Here is a 21,329-nt window from a genome sequence, read left to right on the forward strand (position 1 = left end):
AGACACATAACCTCATTACGTTTGAGAATAAAGAATCACAAAACAATTAAAGCTAGTTGATGTTTCACCATCAATAAAAGCAATAACAACTTCGACCCATCGACCTTTACAGTGAACGATCGAGACACACAGTAGATAACAGTACTATGAAAAGGTGAACCATTAGCGCGTCAAAAGATGTCAGGTAGCAAAACCAATTAATAATTTACAAAATAATTAAAATGAATAAGAATACGTTTTAATCATTTTCACTCATCACGTCTACTTCACACACACAAACACACATTGACAGGAAAACCTATTTCTCCAGACCGCCTAGAATCCTGGCAGAGTTATTTCCGGAAAAACGTCTATTAAAAATTGTGACTGTCGTACGTAACAGCTTATTATTTCTTCACCTTAAAAATGAAAAAAAACGGAAAAAAAAACCATTGATAAAAACAAATAACGGCATGAAGGCTTTTCGTGTTGTGAAGACCACTTACCTGAAACAACAGAGAAGTTCCAAAGCACGTTTTGTTCAGAATTGGCGACGTTGCTAATTGCAAGAAGTTACCCACAGACTGCACAGTCTGTGGTAATCGCACCGCAAGTCATTTCACTAAATGCTTTATCATGCCTTCGATGAAGTGGCCTACTTTTTTGAAAGAAATACATCCACCCTGCTGTCAGTTTGGTAAAAGATATCCACCTAACCTCAGTAAATATTAAAGGGAGAGGGTCAGAGAGAGAGAGAGAGAGAGAGAGAGAGAGAGAGAGAGAGAGAGAGAGAGAGAGAGAGAGAGAGAGAGAGAGAGAGAGAGAGAGAGAGAGAGAGAGAGAGAGAGAGAGAGAGAGGGGCTCGTGTTGGCTTCCAAGGCAAATAGTGAATTAACACGAAGCGTGTTTACACGACCTCATCGAGGACTTAACGAAGTAAATGGGTCAAAAGAAAGAGAGAGAGAGAGAGAGAGAGAGAGAGAGAGAGAGAGAATTGAATTGAATTGAATTGAACTTTATTTAACAAGGATTAAGATTTAAGGCTACGCCTTTTCTTACAATCTGTCCTTGGGACGCATAGACACACAATTATATAATTAAAAAATTAAAACTTAAAAATTTTAAAAGTTAACCAACAAAAGGAGGTCGGAAAACTTCAGCACGTGATAATAAAGATGACGATGATGATGATGATGACGATGATGATGATAATAATGATGATGATGAAGATGAGGCATGAAGAGCGTACATTATAAAATGTTTGATGGGTTGTTGACAGACCAGCGTTTTTGTCTGTCCGAGGGGGAGCATATCGTCTTTTGTCTTTTGTTTCATATTTATTGACCAAGGCCGAAGGCCGCGGTCAATAAATATGAAACAAAAGTCGATATGCCCCCCCGAGGACCGACAAAAAGCTGGTCTGTCAACAAACCATCAAACATCGTTTTTGTCATCATTTTGGTAGTGAGAAAATAAGTGCACAATCAACCCAGGGAGCCATGCTTTGAAACACGAGTACCGTGCGGGTCCCGGTTTGCTAACCACTGGCAATCAAAGATGGCGTGTGAAAGCAACTTTCTGTGTTTTTGAGTTCATTAAATGAGTTGGGATGAATATGTCAGGTTTGAGGATGCACATTTCTGTAGGTTCATATCGGTATTCCACCCCCTCGGCTTTCTGTTGTAAATATTAAGCTGAGAACGGTGATCGAATGTGGAAGCTACGTTTGGTCAAAGGTCACAGAAGATTTGCGTCGTGCAGCGAAGGAAAGAATCGCGATCTTGTTTCCGACTCGGTACCTCTTTGTTTTTCATTAGACCTGTTATTCTGCTTGCTCGGCTTTGTTAGATGTTTGCATATCGTGTTGCTATTTTCTTTGCTTTTATTATTGTTTCTTACTTGTCAGGGCCGGACCAAATGAGTTGTAAGGGGGGGGTTTCTCCTTTTTGGGGGGGGGGGCAAATCAGCGAAGAGGCGAAGCCACAAGCGCGCGCCTGCAAAGCAGGCGCGCGAACTAGGGGGGTCCGGGGGCATGCTCCCCCGGAACATTTTTGAAAAACGGTTAAAATCTGTGCAATCTGGTGCATTCTGGGCCTTGTTTTGAGGGTTAAAGGGCAGCTGTCGGGTTGTGGCTCTCAAAATCTGTTCCTTAGAATGAGTTATCATGTAACTGAAACTTTACTTAAAAGTTACTTGGTGATTTTGACAGCTTGATAACACAAGTCCGAAGACTTTAGACATGCTACAATGTCTTTAATCGAAGAAAGTTTGCATTCTTGGCCCAGTCAATGCAGCCCGCTCGAAAATTACTTCCCTTGGACGCGTGACGTCAGCCGCGGAATCGGCCGGGTTGAACGGTGCTCTCTTTATGCCGTGTAATGGGCGCAATCGGGTTGTCTAGTCAAGCCCTCAAGCATACTTCACGGGTAGGTGAAGAGAAACTTAGGATGGGGTGACTTCTCCCAGGCCAAAATTTCGCAGTAAAAAACGGAGTTCATAACATGTCGTCCGTCCCCCTCCTGCTTTTGTTCCACTTGAACCCTGTTTTTGTTCAACTTATTGGCAGATATTGTCACGCGTCGAGGAACACAAACACACACACACAAACACACTCACACACAGACACACACACACACACACACATATCACATACAATTTGCAGTCACATAATACTTCACACTGGTGCATTGCATGACGACATGTTTTATTATCTTCAAATGCTAAAACAGGTGTAATACTACCCTCAGCGAACTTCATGTCTGTTAAAATGATGCATCGACGTAGGTGGTACTGCCTGAAAGAGAAAGTATGATACGTATCTTGGTTAACATCATAAAAAGCGGTACACTGGAAAACAGCAACATATCTGAACTAAGGCCAAAAAAAAAATAGGCGTGGTTACGGTAACATAGCCCAAAAAAATAGGGTAGGTAGGTAGGCAATCACTTTTTTTTTTTTTACTTTTTTTTTCAAATGTGTACAAATTAAACCTACTTGACAGGGAAATAAGTGTGCGACTCGGGCGCTTTCGCTTTCATTGCGTTTTTTGCACTCGGTTTTTTTTTCTTTTTTTTTTTGACAAATGTAATAAAAAGTTATAGGATCGGCCCCTAAAAATAGGGAAGGTCGGGTTACCGTAACCACACCTATTTTTTTTTAGGCCTTAGAGAAATAATCCTATGGAATAGTTGGCTACTGACGGATTTTTTTTCAAGCCGTTCTTGTCATAACTGTGGTAAATGCACTCATAATAATTATCAAAAACAACCCAAATAGGCAAACACACGGAAAGATAGACAAAAACGATTATGACGAGGAGGAGGAAGAGGAACACAATGATACTGACGACGATGATGATAACTGATGATGACAAGATAGTCAACAACGATTATGACGAGGAGGAGGAAGAGGAACACAATGATACTGACGACGATGATGATAACTGATGATGACAAGATAGACAAAAACGATTATGAGGATGAGGAGGAAGAGGAACACAATGATTCTGACGACGATGATGATTAATGATGATGACAAGATAGTCAACAACGATTATGAGGATGAGGAGGAAGAGGAACACAATGATTCTGACGACGATGATGATTAATGATGATGACAAGATAGTCAACAACGATTATGACGAGGAGGAGGAAGATGAACACAATGATAATGACGACGATGATGATTAATGATGATACGATGATGATTATTGATAATAACAAGATAGTCAAAAAAGATTATGACTAGGAGGAGGAGGAAGAGGAACACAATGATAATGACGACGACGACGACGACAATGATGCTGACAAGCGCACCTGATACAGCGCGGCGTGGATCTCACTCGGACGCTATCCACAGCAGAGCGATGGACATGAAGGTCTCCTTGCCCACGTAGCTCCCGAATTCATTGATCATGTACAGCCTGTCGCCCTTGGTGAACTGGAAGACCCCGGCCTGGCCGCTCTTGGTGCGGTTTTCGTTGTACCAAGCGAACAGGTACTTGTTGTTGTTCTTGTAGAAAATTACCTTAATAACAATAATAATGATTAAGTAGAAGTGCAATGCCAAGGCACTGCATGCATACCCCCCGCGAAGGACAAATCGCCTCTCTCTCCCACACACTCACATATCAGCCTTTTTGTGAGAGTTGAGGAGGTACTGTCACACCCCCATTTTTCAACCAAATTGATTGAAAGTTTGGTAAAGCAATCTTCGACGAAGTCCGGACTATGGGATTGCATTTCAGCTTGAAAGCTTAACATTAGTTAATTAGTTTGCTCATTAAAGTTGTCATTATAATCGAATTTTCAGAATAAGGTTAAACAAAGATCTTCTCCTGAATTAATAAAAAAAATATATAGATATGTCATGTTTACTCTAAACATGTGCTCAGAATTAAAAATAACAGGAAATAGAAAATGAGATGTCTCAATAACTTAGATAATGACAATACAGGCATGAGACCAAGGGTAGGCGGATGGTGGCGAGAGAGGTGAAGGGACAGTGAATGTTTACAGTGTCGTGTACCGGGCTGTGAGCAGTGCCCACCAATGTTTAGCTCAGGCACCGTCGCAGCAGACGCGCCTTAGTTCTATGCAGGAAAATGCAGCGCGCTATTCTGGCCATCTGGCCAACTGTCGTCCTCATCTCTAAGGCAGACTGATGCCAAGAGGTGTAAGTTACACCCGCCTTCAGGCTCAGGTATTTTCAAACGCTCGACTCAAGACTGAATAGAACATGTTTATGGCACTTCCTCACAGCTCAAAGCGCTTTACAATGGCTGGGTTTGGTTTGTTTGTTTGCTTAACGCCCACCCGACCACGAAGGGCCATATCAGGGCGGTGCTGCTTTGACATTTAACGTGCGCCACACACAAGACAGAAGTCGCAGCACAGGCTTCATGTCTCACCCAGTCACATTATTCTGACACCGAGCCAACCAGTCCTAGCACTAACCCCATAATGCCAGACGCCAGGCGGAGCAGCCACTAGATTGTCAATTTTAAAGTCGTAGGTATGACCCGGCCGGGGTTCGAACCCACGACCTCCCTTACCACTAGGCTAACCGTGCCGGTCAATGGCTGGGTGCGGATGGGGGTAGATATATGTATACAGCATGACCTCCCTTCTTTGTCTCTGTTAATCTAGGGAGAAAATATCCAGCGAAGATGAGCACAGACTGCCAGGTGAAACGGCAGCCTAACTCCCCCACCATCTCTGTGTAGCGTAGATAGGCCGCTACATCAAAGTCATTTTCACGGGACAGGAGTGTGGCCATGATTCTGGCATTTGCCACAATCCAGGCGGAGGGTGACACCCGATCTAACTTCGGTTTTGCATTGGGTAATTTGATTGTCACCCCTCCGCCAAGAGACACCTCCTCCTCCACAGCCAACGAGGATGAAACGAAGTCGATGATCTTTAATCCGGCCTCGATTTTTGGTCTTGCTGGCGTCACTGGCGAACCGTCCATGTTGAGTCGCCCCAGCAATTCCGCCAAACCACTGGCACCTCTGGCGGTGGCGTTGCTCATGGGGCCTCCCCCGTCTTTTTCTTGTAGCCAAGTGGCGTACCCAGTCTTTTTGTGTGATTATCTCCTGCCCGACCCAGTTGCCTCCCCTGTCTATTATCTTCCCCTGACCCAAGTTGTGTCTCCCGCTAGGATTATTGTGTGTTGTAGGTGTGTAGGAAGGCTGGTTTCTTATTGGTTGATTGTTTGAACGGGTGCGCGTGAGTCAGAATGATAGCGTGGGCTAGAATAGTACCCGGTGTGATTTCATAGTGAGAGGACGTGTGTCAGTGTGCGTATCGGCTTGGATTTGTGCTGTTTAACTTTTGATTGAACGATTACTGTGTTAATGTAAGGAGTGTAGCTGAGCCATTAAAACGTTTATTTTGGCGAAGGAGTGATTCGAGGATTGTTTAGAGAGACTTTGTGTGTGTGAGAAACGTTTTAGAGCTGGTTTTATATCAGCGAAGTGACTTTCGACCGGGATCGTAATTCGAGTTCCGACGAGTTGTGTGCGGCTGTATAGTGAGGAAGGAACTGCAAGTAGATATTGTTTCTTTGGTATTATTGTATTTGCTATGTTTAATTAGTTCTATGATGTGTTCTGAGCGTATGATTGATGCTATGGCGTGTATGTATGTATGTATGTGTGTCAGCCATTTTGTTTCCCGCGACAGCTGAGTGTCTTTGTCCACCACGTAGCGTGCCTTGTGACGTCATAGCTAGAGTAACTTCCCCTTAGTAACTTGTAGTAGTAGTATCATGGACCTTGAAATTATCGGCCCTCGTCACGCTTCAATGCGTGCAGACGTGACGTGTCCTCGGAGATCTATTGTGTTGTAAAGGATAATAGGTCCTGTCTCCCAATCGCTTTTCCTCCCCCCCCTTCCCCTCTGTTCACTTGATATAGTAGGTTTATTGTGGAATCTATGGTTAGGATGCATTGGAATGAATGCGGTTTTACTTGTTATGCCATGTACTTATATTATGTTTTCTTTTCTTTTCATGTGTCATCAGACACGGGCTCCCGCAGTGGGGCACTGCGGTTATGAAATTAAAGGCCCCCCCTGTTTTTGGAACCGCAGGAGCTTTCTAGTTTGCTGTTAGGTAGATTTTTGGTTCCTCTTTCCTGTCATGCTCTCTTTTTCTTCATGAATTTTTTTCTGCCTTCTTGCTCATTCACCTGTATTTTTTCCAAAAATCTCTTCTCTTGCCGCTTGTCTCGCGATTCATGTATAGTTTAATCTGTTAGTGTTCTGATGTAAGTCCAGCAGTAGATAGGTTAAGCCTATTTTAACATACTGGAAACTGGTAATCTTCCAGTAGGTATTAATTTAGTTTTACTAAAGCCTGCTGGGACACAAGTAATGGGTTAGTGCATTTGTAAACAGGAATCGCTTGACAAGTGGCCCCCTTCATCCCCCCCTTCCTCGTCCTGATATGGCTCTGCGTAGTCGGCTGGACGTTAAGCAACAAATAAACAAACAAACAATCAGACACGGCTTTCTGGTGTCTACTTTCTCGTGTTTGCTTTCTGGTATACGTTAAGTAAAAGTCACGTTATCGCAACCTCTGTCTTGGCGTCTCATTTATGCTTCCTGGCCTATTGTCCCCCTTCCGCTCCACCCTATCACATTCTTGCAGGGTTTTAATCCCTGCCCAAAGCAGGGCAAGATGCCCCCTTTTTATGTCGGCACTCAGAGATTCTAAATCATCCGGCTCGACACATTTGAGGGCCGCCAACGAATCGAACCCCTCTTTGACGAGGACGCTGATCACCGCTGAAGGAAGGTTTGACTCCTTACACCATTGTTCTATTTCGCACATGACCACACATAATGTTCACTCGCTGACGCGCGAACTTCAATGCTGCTGCTGCTTTGCCGCTAATGCAAGAGCGTGTATCCTCTGGCACTCACTTGCCAGAACGTTTGGCGCCAAAACCTCCACTACAGCACCCTCCCTCCTTACTTCTAGGTCCCGCCCACATCCGCTATCTCCATTCCTTCCCCCTTCCTCTCCATCAATTGTCCAGTCCTAAATACCATCGCCTCACCTTCAGTTTAAAAACAATTTATCGTTCCTCTAAACTGACACGAAAATATCCAGCGATATTTCTCCGTAGGCCTAAAGTTCGGCCATGACCTAGGCAAAATAACTTGCGCAGCCGCAGAAACAAGAAAATGAAAATCTTTTATGAAATGATTGGGAGCCACGCAAATTCCGAGCCTCTTGATTCCGACCATGAACCCGCTGTTGATAATCTGGAAGGTCGTACCATAAATGCAGATCTATCTCTGGCCGATTCATAGATTCAACCTACAAACTGCGACCTCATCTCTGATCAGATGGCCAAGCAATGCGTGAAATCTTTTATTCTAAAGCCTTATGGCTCGTTTCGACAAGATTAAACGGATGAAATTAACCACATGCAGTTTATTCTTCAGAAAAATGTACACAAAAATGGGTTGGGTTCGGTGATTTGTACATAAACGTCTTCCTCACGATAGATTCGCTGATTTGTCTTATGAAGCCGTCATCAACACGAACACAATGATTGCAGAAGCAAACTCTGTACCTACACGACCGAGAAACAAGACTGATTATTTCACAGCTGCAATGTGAATAGAGAACAAAGACGTTATGGGTTTAAGCTTACTCACGTCAGGTCCTCACTGACAAGCTAGGAACAGACGGAAAATTCCGAACAAAAGTAAATGACGTCAAAGTCTCTTTCGCTTTGCGTGTAACTTTGTCATGACGTCTTTTTGTGACGACAGTATACGCAACAATTTGTTCGCTTCCGGTGTCATTTTATCAAAAGCAACTCAAAAGAAAGAGCTAAGCCTGTGTCTTGAAACAGCTGAAACACTCTTTTGGATTGCCGTTTCAATGTTAACCAAAAAGTTAAAGAAAAAAACCAAGGTTCAGTTGCGAACTGACAGCAGATTGAGCATTTATTCCTGTTGATGAAGGTACGAGTGAAGCTTTAGTCTCTCCGTCAACCAACAAGACTAGATTTGTAGCAGACGAAAAACAAAGTGTGCGTTTTTCCTGTCTTGACATTTCAAAACAAAATTTAGCTTTGATGCGTCACGGGATATAAGCGAATACGTTTTCATCCATGAAATTGTTTTTTTTCGTCTCGGCAGGGTGAATGAATTCATGATGTCTTTTCCGTAACTGGACAAAACTGGCCCTGCCAAGACTGAAACAAAATATAGTTCTACAACTTCTAGGCTTGGGTTGATTGCCCATGGTGAATTTCCAATGATTTGTTTCCACATCTCATGACAAATTCTCTTTACTTTGGTCATGCCATAATATACTTTACAGCTCCGTCCATCCATGGTATCGCGTGATATTTTGTCTCGACGGGGTGAACAAATATAATGACGTCACTCTCGGCAGAGCATCGAGTGACGTCATCATATTCATTGACCCAGTCTCGACAAAATATCAGGCGATACCATGGATGGACGGAGCTGTAACTTTTACATGTATACAAATCAGCACACCGTGCAGTGAATGTCGCATCAAAGTATGGAAAAAAATAGACATCAATGCATTAAACAAATATACAAGCATGCATTAAAAGTGTTGTTGCACTGCTGCTTGCATCATGGGCAAGATTATGTACAATCAAATCACACACACACACCTACACATACACACACACACACACACACACACACACACACATATCAAACCGAGTGTTAACCACAATCTATTGACACGCACAAAGTACACACGAGCTGGAGACACACACACACATACGCACGCACGCACGTACACACACACACACACACACACACACACACACACACAGTTGCTCGTAGTCGGGACAATGGTATTTGGAACAAAACTAATCTTTCAACTTTCACCTTCAGGGTGTTGCCATCAGGGTCTCCTCGCATAGACACGATGTAGCTACCAGTCGTGGGGATGGTCCATGTACGCCCTGCAGAGTTGTAGAGAGAACCGTAGTCGGTGACCTTTGCTCTGTTGAAGCTGAGCTTTTCCTTCCTGGAGTGTCCGCCAACACGGTCCGTCCAGGCGGTAAAGGCTATGTGATGGGTATGGTTGATGTACTTTTGCTGGTTGCCTTCTAGGTATACGAAGGAGAAGGAGGTGCCGCCTTGCAGGTAACGCCCGTACTTGAAGGTTACTTTGAGCTGTGAAGTGCATGATTATCACAGGAATGGGTGAGTAAGCTTAGAAAATGAATGAATGCTGTTGGCCTACGTATGCTCAATTGTTCAATTTTAAGCTGCGCGCTTACAAGCACAGTCATTTTCGTAAACACAGTTCGGCTCACTAACTCAGATCTGGTCAAGTGGTAACATGAGGTAGAACCACCCCCCCCCCCCCCCCGCACAATTCAACCGCCCCTCCCCCGCTACCCCCCCCCCCCCCTCCGCTCCTACCCTCACTCCCCCTCCCCTTAAGTCACATGCCCACATCAGGTGGCTATTGCGATATTCATTTATTAAAAAGCAACAAAAACCAGAACAAGTCTCACTGTGCACAGACATCAACGAGGTTGTTCATTTTTGGGTATGTGACCAAGTGGAGGGATGACGTCATCCCATGTAAAAACCTCTGCCATAGAAACTAGTTGTTGCTATCGGCATAGGTGCGATCCCCACGGTCGGCGAGGGATTTGATTCAAGATTCCACTTCACGCAGACTCTCCATTTAGAAACAATTTTATCTTATTCCTTGTCGGTTCCTGATTTCAAAAAACATATATAGATATGTAATGTTTGGATTAAAAACAAGCTGAGGTAGTTAACAAGAATAGAGATACAGAAAAGAGTGCTGATATTGCTCAGCACAACCAGTACCGCGCTGTACTTGTTTGTCAGTTTCACTGCCTTTTCCTCGAGCCGGGGACTGACGATGCTATATGGTCTTGGTGAACAAATGCAGTGCGTTTAGTTTCATTCTGTGAGTTGGACAGCTTGACTAAATGTAGTAATTTCACCTAACGCGACTTGTTGATTTATTCCAAAGGTTTTGAGTCGTGTATTGAAAATTGAATATGGTGCGTGGGTGCCATTGAACAGCTTTCCAACAATCCCGTATTCTATTTTTAGTACGGGATATCCCCAAGGAAAGGTCAAAGGGAATATGTAAGCTATCACCCCGTGTTGACTGATAGTAATGATAGTAGAGTTCTTCTAGTATGATTAATACCAATTCAGTGCCCCAAATGGCTTTTTGACCAATCAGGGCGGATTCTAGATGACCCTCTAAATGTTATAACGTTCAGGCAGGGACCCTTTTTGTTTATCAAGCTAAAAATTAACAAGACAAAGTAAATATTTAAATCAACAATATCAGCGTGATTTATTCTAAAGAATGACACTTTAAATGCTGTCAGACAATACTGTCTTTATCTAAAAAATACCGAAAAGCTAGTTTTGTCGGTGGGTGCTTTACGGAACAGCAAGGCACCGCCCATCCTCTGAGTGTGCAATGCCGACCCGCTCACTTGAAATCTAAATTATCACAATTCGGAAAAATCAAGTGAAATTGCGTCACTCGCTTTAGGTTAAATGTATCGTTACGTACGTCATTTCCCATCCGTCTGAAGTCGGTTCTAAATCTGTCGCTCTATGTTCAACAAGAAAAAGCGAAGCAAGCGAAACGCATGTTCGACATGGTTTATCTTGTGAGATTGTTGTGTGTCAAACGCATTTGACCTGTGACTATTCATCATGTCAGTTGTGTTACTCTGATTGGCTGACCTAGGTCACGAGAATTCTTTGACTGACAGGCATAATCAGGTAGGAGCGCTCAAGTTCCCATTGCGGCTGTTCTGTCTTATTTGCGGGGTCGCTTCGAAATTTCTTTTGGTCGAATTATAAACGGTAATAAAACCGTTATTTCTAATATGCTGACTGTTAGCAAAATGATAACAGACATGTTTCACAAACGATATCAGCATTCGCCTAAAAGGCTCATGCTTGATATCTTTTTTCTCGACATATCTGTTATCATTTGCTAACAGTCAGCATATTAGAAATAACTCATAATAATAATACTAATAATGACAGCTTATATAGCGCGAACCTAAGTAAAATATGCTCTCCGCGCAATACATTTCAGCTATGAATAAAACCATACTATTTAAACACCAAATATAACACATTCTAACAAAATAACGTAACAATAAACTTACAGCAACACATTATCATATCCAGCCTCCTCTTTCCTGGCGATAGGCTCATTTCACGACGCACTGACTTCCCTTGGCCACCTTATTCCCCTGATCGCAACCCATACGACTACTTTCTGTGGGAGTACCCAGAACAGAATATACGGCAACAATTCCTAGACCCTGACAGCTCTGTTGGACGACATTAGAAGGCAAATCAGGCGCATAAAAGCTGACAGCTGACATGATTGGACGAGTCATGGACAATTTCAACGTTCGTGTTGCAGCAGTTCTTGTACGAAGAGGACCTTGGGTAGAGCAGATTACCAACTACTAAGGACAAACCAATTTTAAACAAATTTGCAAGACATCATTTACTATTGTTTTGCGGAGACATTTTCTAAATCTCTCTTCGCAGTCAAAAATGAGATCAACAAGAAAATAGGGCACTTTTAGTGGACCACCCTGTATATATATCAAATACTAGATCTGAGGCGGAGAGCTGAATTGTTTCCTTTACGTGGATGAATGAATGAACAAGAGGCGAAGCCATCAAGGCTCACGTAAGAAATCGACAAACAGTAACACAAACTCAATCACTCCGTCACACACACACACACACACACACACACACACACACACACACACATACACACACACACACACACACACACACACACACACACACACAGAAAGAGCATAGGTGAAACTGTGCAAGAAAGCGAGACACTAGATCTAGATCTGTCTGTCTGCATGTAGCCTACTTACATGGACACGACTGCCAAATAGTCTCGGCCCGCTCAAAATAACAATCACCGAGACTTTCAGTAATTCCATCGCGTGACGTCTAACCCTCTTACGTCATAATGTGACGTCAATGTAATATGACGTCTTCAAATGTTAAAGTTTCTACCACAGACATACATACATACGCACGCACGCACAGACAGACAAAAGTTAGCATCGCATAGGCTACACTTCGTGAGCCCAAAACAAGGAAAGGGATCGGGAGAAAAGGATTCCTATCTGAAAATATTTAGTCACTAAAAACTATGTAAGTGAATAAATAACGAAATAAATAAGCGACACTCAAAGCTGCTCCCGAAACCCACATGCCCAACCCCCCCCCCCCCCCCCTCCCCGTCCTAACCCTTCTTTCCAACCAGCACACCCGTTCAAACTTACATATCTTCCAGCTGGCAAGTAGAATGCACCAGATGCGGAGAGGGCTTTGTCAGTGTGACAGAAGACGTTGAAGAGTCCGGGTCCAACGTTCAGACCGACGATACGGTTGCCACAGTCGGGTCTTGCAGCCACCCAGTAAATCCCACTCATGGTGGTTTTCATGTAATTTGCATTGTCATTATTGTGCAACCAGCCCTCAGAATTGGACAGGAAACGGTGGTCGAACTTTACGACGTTGGGATAACCAGAGGATTGCCCGCTGCAACGTAGCGTTACGTAGGTCTGTAACAACACGTGGGGGAAGCGGACACTTTAAGTCGTTAAATGATCAAGTTTAACAAAGAATATTTTACTCTATTTTTTGAACTTTTAAAATCCTAAAATGCAAGCTCAGTGTCCTAAATGAACTCGCTTCGTGAACAGTCCAGTAAGTAGTTATGTCCCTTGAAAATCAATGCAAGGCCAACGGGCAACGGAAGGAATCGACCTAAAACACAAAACTATCGCGCTTTTTGTTCCTCGTGTGCAGGCGCTGTAACTTAGAATACAAAGCATACATTGTTCGGGTTCAGTGCTTCGTTTTAACAACGGCGTTTGAGGGTCTTCAGAAAGATTTGTAAGAAGTTTTGTTTCTTCGACACGCTGTCAATCATACGCACAGACTTACAATATCAGTCGTAGCGTCAGGAGCTCCACTCACATACATTGTGTGTAACTTCAGCAGGACTGACGACGCACTGCAGATTATCCTACATGTGAGAGAGACACCCGTGAGATAATAATCGTTCAAATCACACGTGTGTATATCATGTAAATGAGGTCATGTCAACCAAGTCTGGCAGGGACCTGTTTTTCCACTGCTTATAATGCCAAAGTCACCGAGACAAACGTCATTATAGAAACAAAAATTGCGCTCGCTAATTACCCTCGATGAATCTTTAGAACTAAAACGTCACGCCACACTTTCAGAGGGACGTTTCTTTGCTTTGACGTAATAGATTGCACGAGGCTTTAGAAGAGATCGAGGTTCCAAAACAAACGTCTTCAATTTAGCTGCCTCGTCTGCAAGACATTTTCAGTAAAATACACGTAAGTACAGTATGTAGGATAAACAGAATACTACATGGCTTGCTGTGTCGTACCAGATTTACACTCGTTGCTTTTTCAAATAGTGAACAGCTCGCTTTCGCTCGCAGTTCAATATTTAAAAAAACAACTCGTGTAAATCTGGTACGACACAGCAAGCCATGTAGTATTCTCTATTTATCCCAGCCCGCTACACGTTGCATGAAAGGAAAACAGGCCAAGTACTCGTCATAATCCCTATCGCGGCATACATAATAGGCCGTGCGTCGTCTGTGCCGCTTGCTTTCTTTCTTTATTTGGTGTTTAACGTCGTTTTCAACCACGAAGGTTATATCGCGACGGGGAAAGGGGGGGGGGGATGGGCTAGAGCCACTTGTTAATTGTTTCTTGTTCACAAAAGCACTAATAAAAAAATTGCTCCAGGGGCTTGCAACGTAGTACAATATATTACCATACTGGAAGAATGCAAGTTTCTAGTACAAAGGACTTAACATTTCGTACATACTGCTTGACTAAAATCTTTACAAACATTGACTATATGTGACCCTCCACCACGGAATGAGTCACATGTCACCTTTGCATGGTTTTCATATTTTTACATTTTCCTAAAGAGTTGTTTATGCTCTATCCAGTGGTGAAAACCGTTTCAGAAAATAGCGAAAACAGTTTGAGTTATAAGCCTGTGACTAAGGTGACCCTCACACTGTTACCAGACACTCCCCGGACTTACATTAAGCCTAGCGCAGAACCGCGCAAGGTGACATGCGACTCATTTCGTGGTGGAGGGTCACATATTCTATACAAGAAACACTTAACAAGGGTAAAATGAGAGACAGAATCCGTTAGTCGCCTCTTACGACATGCTGGGGAGCATCGGGTAAATTCTTCCCCCTAACCCGCGGGGGGAGTCTGTGCCGCTGAAACTGCCCAGGTATATTCTGCCCATTACGCTAAACAATGCCCACGCGTCAAGACCAGCATGTTTGAGGTTGCACTGTTTGTAGGCTCTGCACATATGCGTACAGCCGCTAAGTATTCGTCAAGACCTATGCTCCCAGCATGTTTGAGGTTACACTGTTTGTAGGCTCTGCACATATGCGTACAGCCGCTAAGTATTCGTCAAGACCTATATATGCTCCCACATAGTTTTTACACGTCTTGCTCTGTATCTACCAACACCAGACAATAGCAGCAGAAAGTTACCGACATGGCATTCTTTATTCCTGTGTCTCTCTTCTCTCCCCTCTCCGCCGACCCGACTGAAGCCGGGTGGCCATACGACTCAATACAAAGTGAACTGCATCTTGTTCATCAGTGGAGCACACTACAAAACCACGTCCTCACTCGCCCGTGTCTCGCAACGTTCTCCTTTACCCTCTAGCATGTATAGACTCAATGAAACTTTATCTTGAAAAGCAGACAGCCTTCATCCATTCAATCGGGGTGTTGCAGGTAGCTCTGTTTCCTCCTTGGGGATGAAGCTACCAGGGGAAGGGATTGTGTTGGAGGTGCGGGTAGAGGGGTAGCCCTCCCGGTGCTCCCCCTTGGACCTCCCTAGTCTAGGACCCTGGGTCTTCGCGAGGTGGCCATTGTGGCGTAATCCCTCCGGACTAGCATAACGTTTCCCTATCCCAAGACCGACCGTGCGTGGTCTATGACCACATCCTCTACGAGGTGACCCTATCAACTAGGCAGCGAAAGCCCCTAGGCGAAACACGGCGGATCTAGAGGAGAGAACCTCGATAAAAAAATTTGAGCTGCCATGAAGACGGAGCATGTTGGCTGAGGACAGCGGGCAGACCTTCTGTGCCGACACCCATCTACAGGAGAAAACCAGGCATGCACGCATCAAACCCAACATGGCCATACAAACGGATCCATTCAATCAAAATCTGACTGACCACAACATTCCGAACAGTTAACGCATATATATTGGTTACAGGCAAGAGGAAGGGGGGGGGGGGGGAGTGCGGGGTGGAAGGAGGCGAAAACGTACCAGTTTATCGTTGTATTGTTGTACCATGTTTGATTTAATAAAACATTGTTTAAACCAAAACGTACCAGTCCGGTTGGCAGCTGAGAGAGAAATTCAAGTTTTACGCCCTCACGGCAGGACCATCAGGGGCATGTTCCCGGGTTTTAACCCGACTTTAAATGAGTTACACAAGTGTATGCGTGTTTAGGTGGTATCAGCCATCTGCACTTATGGCATAAAGACCGAGGTTTTTTACGTGCCACTGTGGTAACACGGGGGTGGGAGATAGATACCGTCTCTGGGTCTGCACATAAAGTTGACCCGTGTCCGTCCCGGCCCGAATTCGAACCTGCGACCTTACGATCACAAATCATGTGCTCTACCACCCAAGCTACCCGGGCCCCCGGTTGGCAGCTTTACTGATTCTCCCTCATAAAAAGGAAATCACACATACTCGAAACTTCTCAGACTATCCAAGACACCCGAGTCAGGCAGGAGGCACATAGCTTAAAGGCATACTAACGCACTCCCGTGTTTACAAAGTGTAGTTTGCCCACAATCGATGTCAAACGCACCATAAGACCATATAATGACGATATGTCACCATGCGCGGACCATAATACATGCATTACAGCTTGTTCTAGCCTCTGAAAAAGTGAGGATGTCAACAAAGCCGCGGTGTTAGCTCCCTTGCATCAACGTTACATGTGTTGCCAAATCTATAAATAGGACCATCTAGATCAAAATAAAAATTCAAATATCTCAACATTTAAGGGCTCCTAGACCACAATATTTTGCAGGGAACTTAATTTAGTCTGTCTCCAGCTCTGGGTAAAGCAATTAGCGTGTATATTCATCAGCTTTCTATGCCTTTAACGCCTTCTGCAGGCTCCCCATGCCTGACACTCGGACACAAGGGGACGGCCCATTTCAAAGAGACAGGCAACCTGCTTCACTAACTGGACAGGCAGTCAATTGATTGCAGCAGTTGTAAGATACACAGGTGGAGTTCAGCACTTGCAGTTGAAACTTAAAGATTAACGAGAATTGACACACAATACGAATCGATCGTCAACATGAACTACAAACTCCAGACCGGATAATGACAACATAATTGACACACAATACGAATCGATCGTCAACATGAACTACAAACTCTAGACCGGATAATGACAACATAATTGACACACAATACGAATCGATCGTCAACATGAACTACAAACTCTAGACCGGATAATGATAACAGAGTGAGAACTGCTTTACTCTAATTTACCGAAACGAAATGCAAATCAAGATTGCCAGCTCTGTTCTACGTCTCTTCAACATACACATTAACACCGGCAGGGGCGGATCTGTGGGGGGGGGGGGGGTGCAATGGGTGCAATTGCACCCCCCCCCCCCCCAGCGGGACAAAAAAAAAAAAAAGAAAAAGAAAAATGTATCACCTGAAAATAGCACTTTACACGCTCAGATTGCACCAGATTGCACAATTTTGCTTCCTTTTTAAAAAAAAATTCCGGGGGGGCATGCCCCCGGACCCCCCTAGCATGCTCGGCGCTTCGCGCCTTCGCTGATAAGATAAAAAAAAAAAAAGAACTTTGCACCCCCCCCCCCTTTCAAAACGACAGTTTGACTTTGACGGACACAATGTTGCAGCTTTTTAGCCAGCGTGTCAGTTTCAAAGTCAATAGCAACTACCCAAACAAACTGAATGAAATAAAAACACGGGGAGACCAACTGAGATTAAAAACAAAAAAATAAGAAAGAAATAATAAAGAGTCTCCCCGTGTTTTTATTTATTATTTTTTTGTTTTTAATCTCAGTTGCATGCAGGTGGCTGCTACCGCATTTTAGGTTTTTTTCTCTCTCACCTTTGTTTTTTTTAAGCGGGAAGCATCCTTCTTCATGGTTATTTATTTAATTTGTTTAATCAAATGTTTACATGTTTAAGTTAACAAACTTTATCAATAAACTAATATCATGTTAACCAAAGATTTAAAAAAAAAACTTCCAGCCTAAAATTATTTTTTTTAAATCAATTTTGCTATTATAACGTACTCTTTTGCACATGAAGAAAATAAACAAAAATGAACAAATGCCAAAGAGTAAAAAAAAAATTACGGGGAGATGGAGATTTGAACTCGACTCGATCACGCATCAGGCGAACGTGAGAACCGTTCGACCACGGAATCAGTTAAAAATATACTGACACTGTAATGCATTAAAGAAGACGCTAGCACGCTTTCACCACAAGCCGGTATGATCGAGCGTCGGTTGAAATCTTTCGCGAGCGGTATCTCGTATTTGTCCACAATGCATTGGTGCTTAAATGACACCAATGTGTGTCCATGAGGTACATAAATCTACAAACAATATTTTAACAAGATTTATTCAAAATTGACGGTTTTAGAGGAGGGGGATGGGTCCTCTAACTGTACAGCTCGGAGACACCCGGGTAAGTCTTTACCGGAGAATCATGAATAACACTTAGCGGACTTATCGAGCGGAAGTGGTTTTACTGGCCGGTATATGAGTTGCAGCTTTTTCAAGAATACGGGCCCAGGTTGTTGATTTAAAACTGTAAGAATGCAATAGATAAAGAAAAAGACATACGAAGGAGGATGCTCCCAGTCTGTAAAAAAAAAAGACAGAAAAAGAAGGGTGAAAAAAAAATCAAAAAAATATATATATTATATAAATAAATAAAATAATAATAAAAAAAATATTGACTGACCTTGTTGTAGGACGCAAAGGCCACGCCCAATGAGGTTGCGCCTTGGGTATTTCCAGTGTACCTGGCGCTTACTCTGGTTCCAGTCTTGAGGTATACTGCCACAACCAGACCTGCAACAGCATCACCTAGACCGTAGGCCACGAAGCCAGCATCGTGTCCGTTGAACTGCAGGAACATGTCCGTTCTGCCGTCGGGGTCAGCAACCATGGTGATGAGGTACACGCCATCTACAGGCACCTTCACGCTTTGCATGGTGACCAGTCGAATCTGGCCGAGGCTGATGCATATCAGCAGCAGCATGCGGAGTGTTGCTGTCGTTGTCGTCATCTTTACCGTGAACGTGCTTGCAGTGGTTACAACGGCGGGCCTTTGTTGTTTAGTTGTTGGTGATGGTGTTGGCGTTCAACTATTGTTGGAGTCAGTGCGCGAAGAAAAGTGGACCACCTTGTCAGAGGAAAACGGATGAAGTCACTTCGGCGGCGAGACCTTTACTAATCTTTCACCTCTGGAGACGACGTGAGAAAGACGCCAATGACGACTGTTGGCTTTGCTTTGTAGCCAGCAGAAAACTTGACACTCGGTCGAAGAGGTCATCTTCCGTGTATACGCTTAAACCCCATGCATTGCGTGAAAAGTTCACTCTTAGTTAATTACAGCTTAAACGTCGGTGTCGTGAGAAGATGTCTCATGCAGTGTACAACTTAAACCCCGGGTATTACATGAAGAGGTCACTCTCAGTTTACAGCCTAAACCCCGGGTATTACATGAAGAGGTCACTCTCAGTTTACAGCTTAAATCCCGGGTATTACATGAAAAGGTCACTCTCAGTTTACAGCCTAAATCCCGGGTATTACACGAAGAGGCCACTCTCAAGTTACAGCTTAAATCCCAGATTTTGAATGAAGAGGTCACTCTCAGTTTACAGCTTAAACTCGAGCTATAGCACAGTCATTTGGAGTTTACAGCGTAAGCCCCAGGTGTCAAAAGAGAACAACAAACTCGAATGAAAGAGTGATTTTGAGGTTTTAGTCCAAAGCGCAGTATATTATTACAGTATCTTCATTTAAATAGTTTTGGGGGAAAATAACTTGTTTTTTGTACACAGAATAATATGATAAACTACCATTACGTAAGAACATTGTAAAAGATGGTATGTTGGTCCATTTTTGCAAACCGCACACAGCCGTCAGCCCCAGAACGTGATGACGGGAAATGAAAGTAACATTTTGGCGGAAGGTGTGAACTGGCAACACTGAAGGCCTGTGTAGACATCTGCAAGACAGTTGTGCAACGCTTCTGACTGGTAATACCGTAATCTGTGACACAAAGACAAATCGTTGCTTCAGCAATGCTGTGACCTGCACTGCATCTCAAGGGACTCAGAGGCTCAAACACACTTGGATCAAGCGCAGACCTTCATGGTCGGAAACTACTAACGACAGACCTTCTCGGCAGCTGTTGTCTTCTTAAAGCGCATCCACTTCTATACAGGGGATTTTATCGGTGTTATCCCTAAATCACATCTTTCACTTTTTGTGGATTAATACTAGTGTCATCTGTGAGAACGTATTTTGACTGTTTATGTACAGGGGATTTTATCTCTGTTATCGTAAAGTCCTTTCTGGGGGCAAACCACTTTTTCAACTTTTGTGGATTAATACTAATGTCATCTGTAAGATAGTGTTGTTAAGCTTTTAACTGTTCATGGACATGGGATTTTCTCTCATTTATCCCTAACCCATTTATGCCCACATTTTATTTTTTCACAAATGAGTTACCAATCAATTTGATTTTTACATCTTATAAAGATATTTGGCAGTTTTTGTGACATAAGATTAGTTCATTTTGTTTTTGAGCGTGAAGTGTTTGCATACAACATTTAGTCAAGCTGCCCAACTCACAGAATGAAACTGAACGCACTGCATTGTTTCAGCAAGACCGTATACTCGTAGCATCGTCAGTCCACCACTCGTGGCAAAGGCAGTGACATTGACAATCCAGAATGGCGCAGTAGTGGTTGCACTGAGCAGGATATCACGCTTTTCTGTATCTCTATTCTTTTTAACTTTCTGAGCTTGTTTTTAATCCAAGCATATCATATCTATGTGTTTTTGGAATCAGGAACCGACCAGGAATAAGATGAAAATGTTTTTAAATCAATTTCGGAAATTTAATTGAAATCATCATTTTCATATTTTCAATTTTCAGAGCTTGTTTTTAAATCGAATATAACATATTTATATGTTTTTGGAATCCGAAAATAATTAACAATAAGATACAATTATTTTTGGATCTTTTTGTAAAAAAATTATTTTAATTACAATGTTCATATTTGTAATGACCAAAATCATTAATTAATTGTTAAGCCTCCATGCTGAAATGCAATACCAAAGTCCGGCCTTTGTTGAAGATTGCTTGGCCAAAATGTCAATTAATTTCATTGAAAAATGAGGATGTGGCAGTGCCGCCTCAACTTTTACAAAAAGCTGGATATGATGTCATCAGAGACATTTATCGAAAAACTGAGAAAAATAAGTCTCGGGATATCATTCCCAGGCACTCTCATGTAAAAGTTCATAAAGATCGGTCCAGTAGTTTACTCTGAATCGCTATGCACACACACACACACACACACACACACACACACACACACACACACACACACACACACACACACACACACACATAGGAAGCAGACA

At 43.2% G+C, this 21,329-nt stretch overlaps 1 protein-coding gene across 1 annotated transcript; it reads right to left on the reverse strand.

Moving 5' to 3' along the window:
• Nucleotides 1–2,666: 2,666 nt before the first annotated feature.
• Nucleotides 2,667–19,165, reverse strand: LOC138980423 (uncharacterized). Its single transcript, XM_070353292.1, has 5 exons — nt 18,631–19,165; nt 12,836–13,117; nt 9,372–9,662; nt 3,795–4,005; nt 2,667–2,773 (listed from the first exon to the last, which is right to left on the reverse strand). Exons 1-4 carry the CDS (start codon nt 18,955–18,957, stop codon nt 3,817–3,819), a joined length of 1,089 nt encoding a protein of 362 aa, XP_070209393.1. The 5' UTR covers nt 18,958–19,165; the 3' UTR covers nt 2,667–2,773; nt 3,795–3,816.
• Nucleotides 19,166–21,329: the final 2,164 nt, after the last annotated feature.

The sequence above is a fragment of the Littorina saxatilis genome, linkage group LG11 (assembly GCF_037325665.1).
Source record: "Littorina saxatilis isolate snail1 linkage group LG11, US_GU_Lsax_2.0, whole genome shotgun sequence".
NCBI lineage: Eukaryota > Metazoa > Mollusca > Gastropoda > Littorinimorpha > Littorinidae > Littorina > Littorina saxatilis.

What these genes read in the sequence shown, in the direction of transcription:
- LOC138980423 (XM_070353292.1), bottom strand. Translation starts at nt 18,957, where the DNA reads ATGACGACAACGACAGCAACACTCCGCATGCTGCTGCTGATATGCATC. An exon ending in CCTTTGCGTCCTACAACAAG is followed by an intron (nt 13,118 to 18,630) that starts GTCAGTCAATAT and finishes GTGTTGTTACAG; the next exon opens with ACCTACGTAACGCTACGTTG. An exon ending in ACTTGCCAGCTGGAAGATAT is followed by an intron (nt 9,663 to 12,835) that starts GTAAGTTTGAAC and finishes TGCACTTCACAG; the next exon opens with CTCAAAGTAACCTTCAAGTA.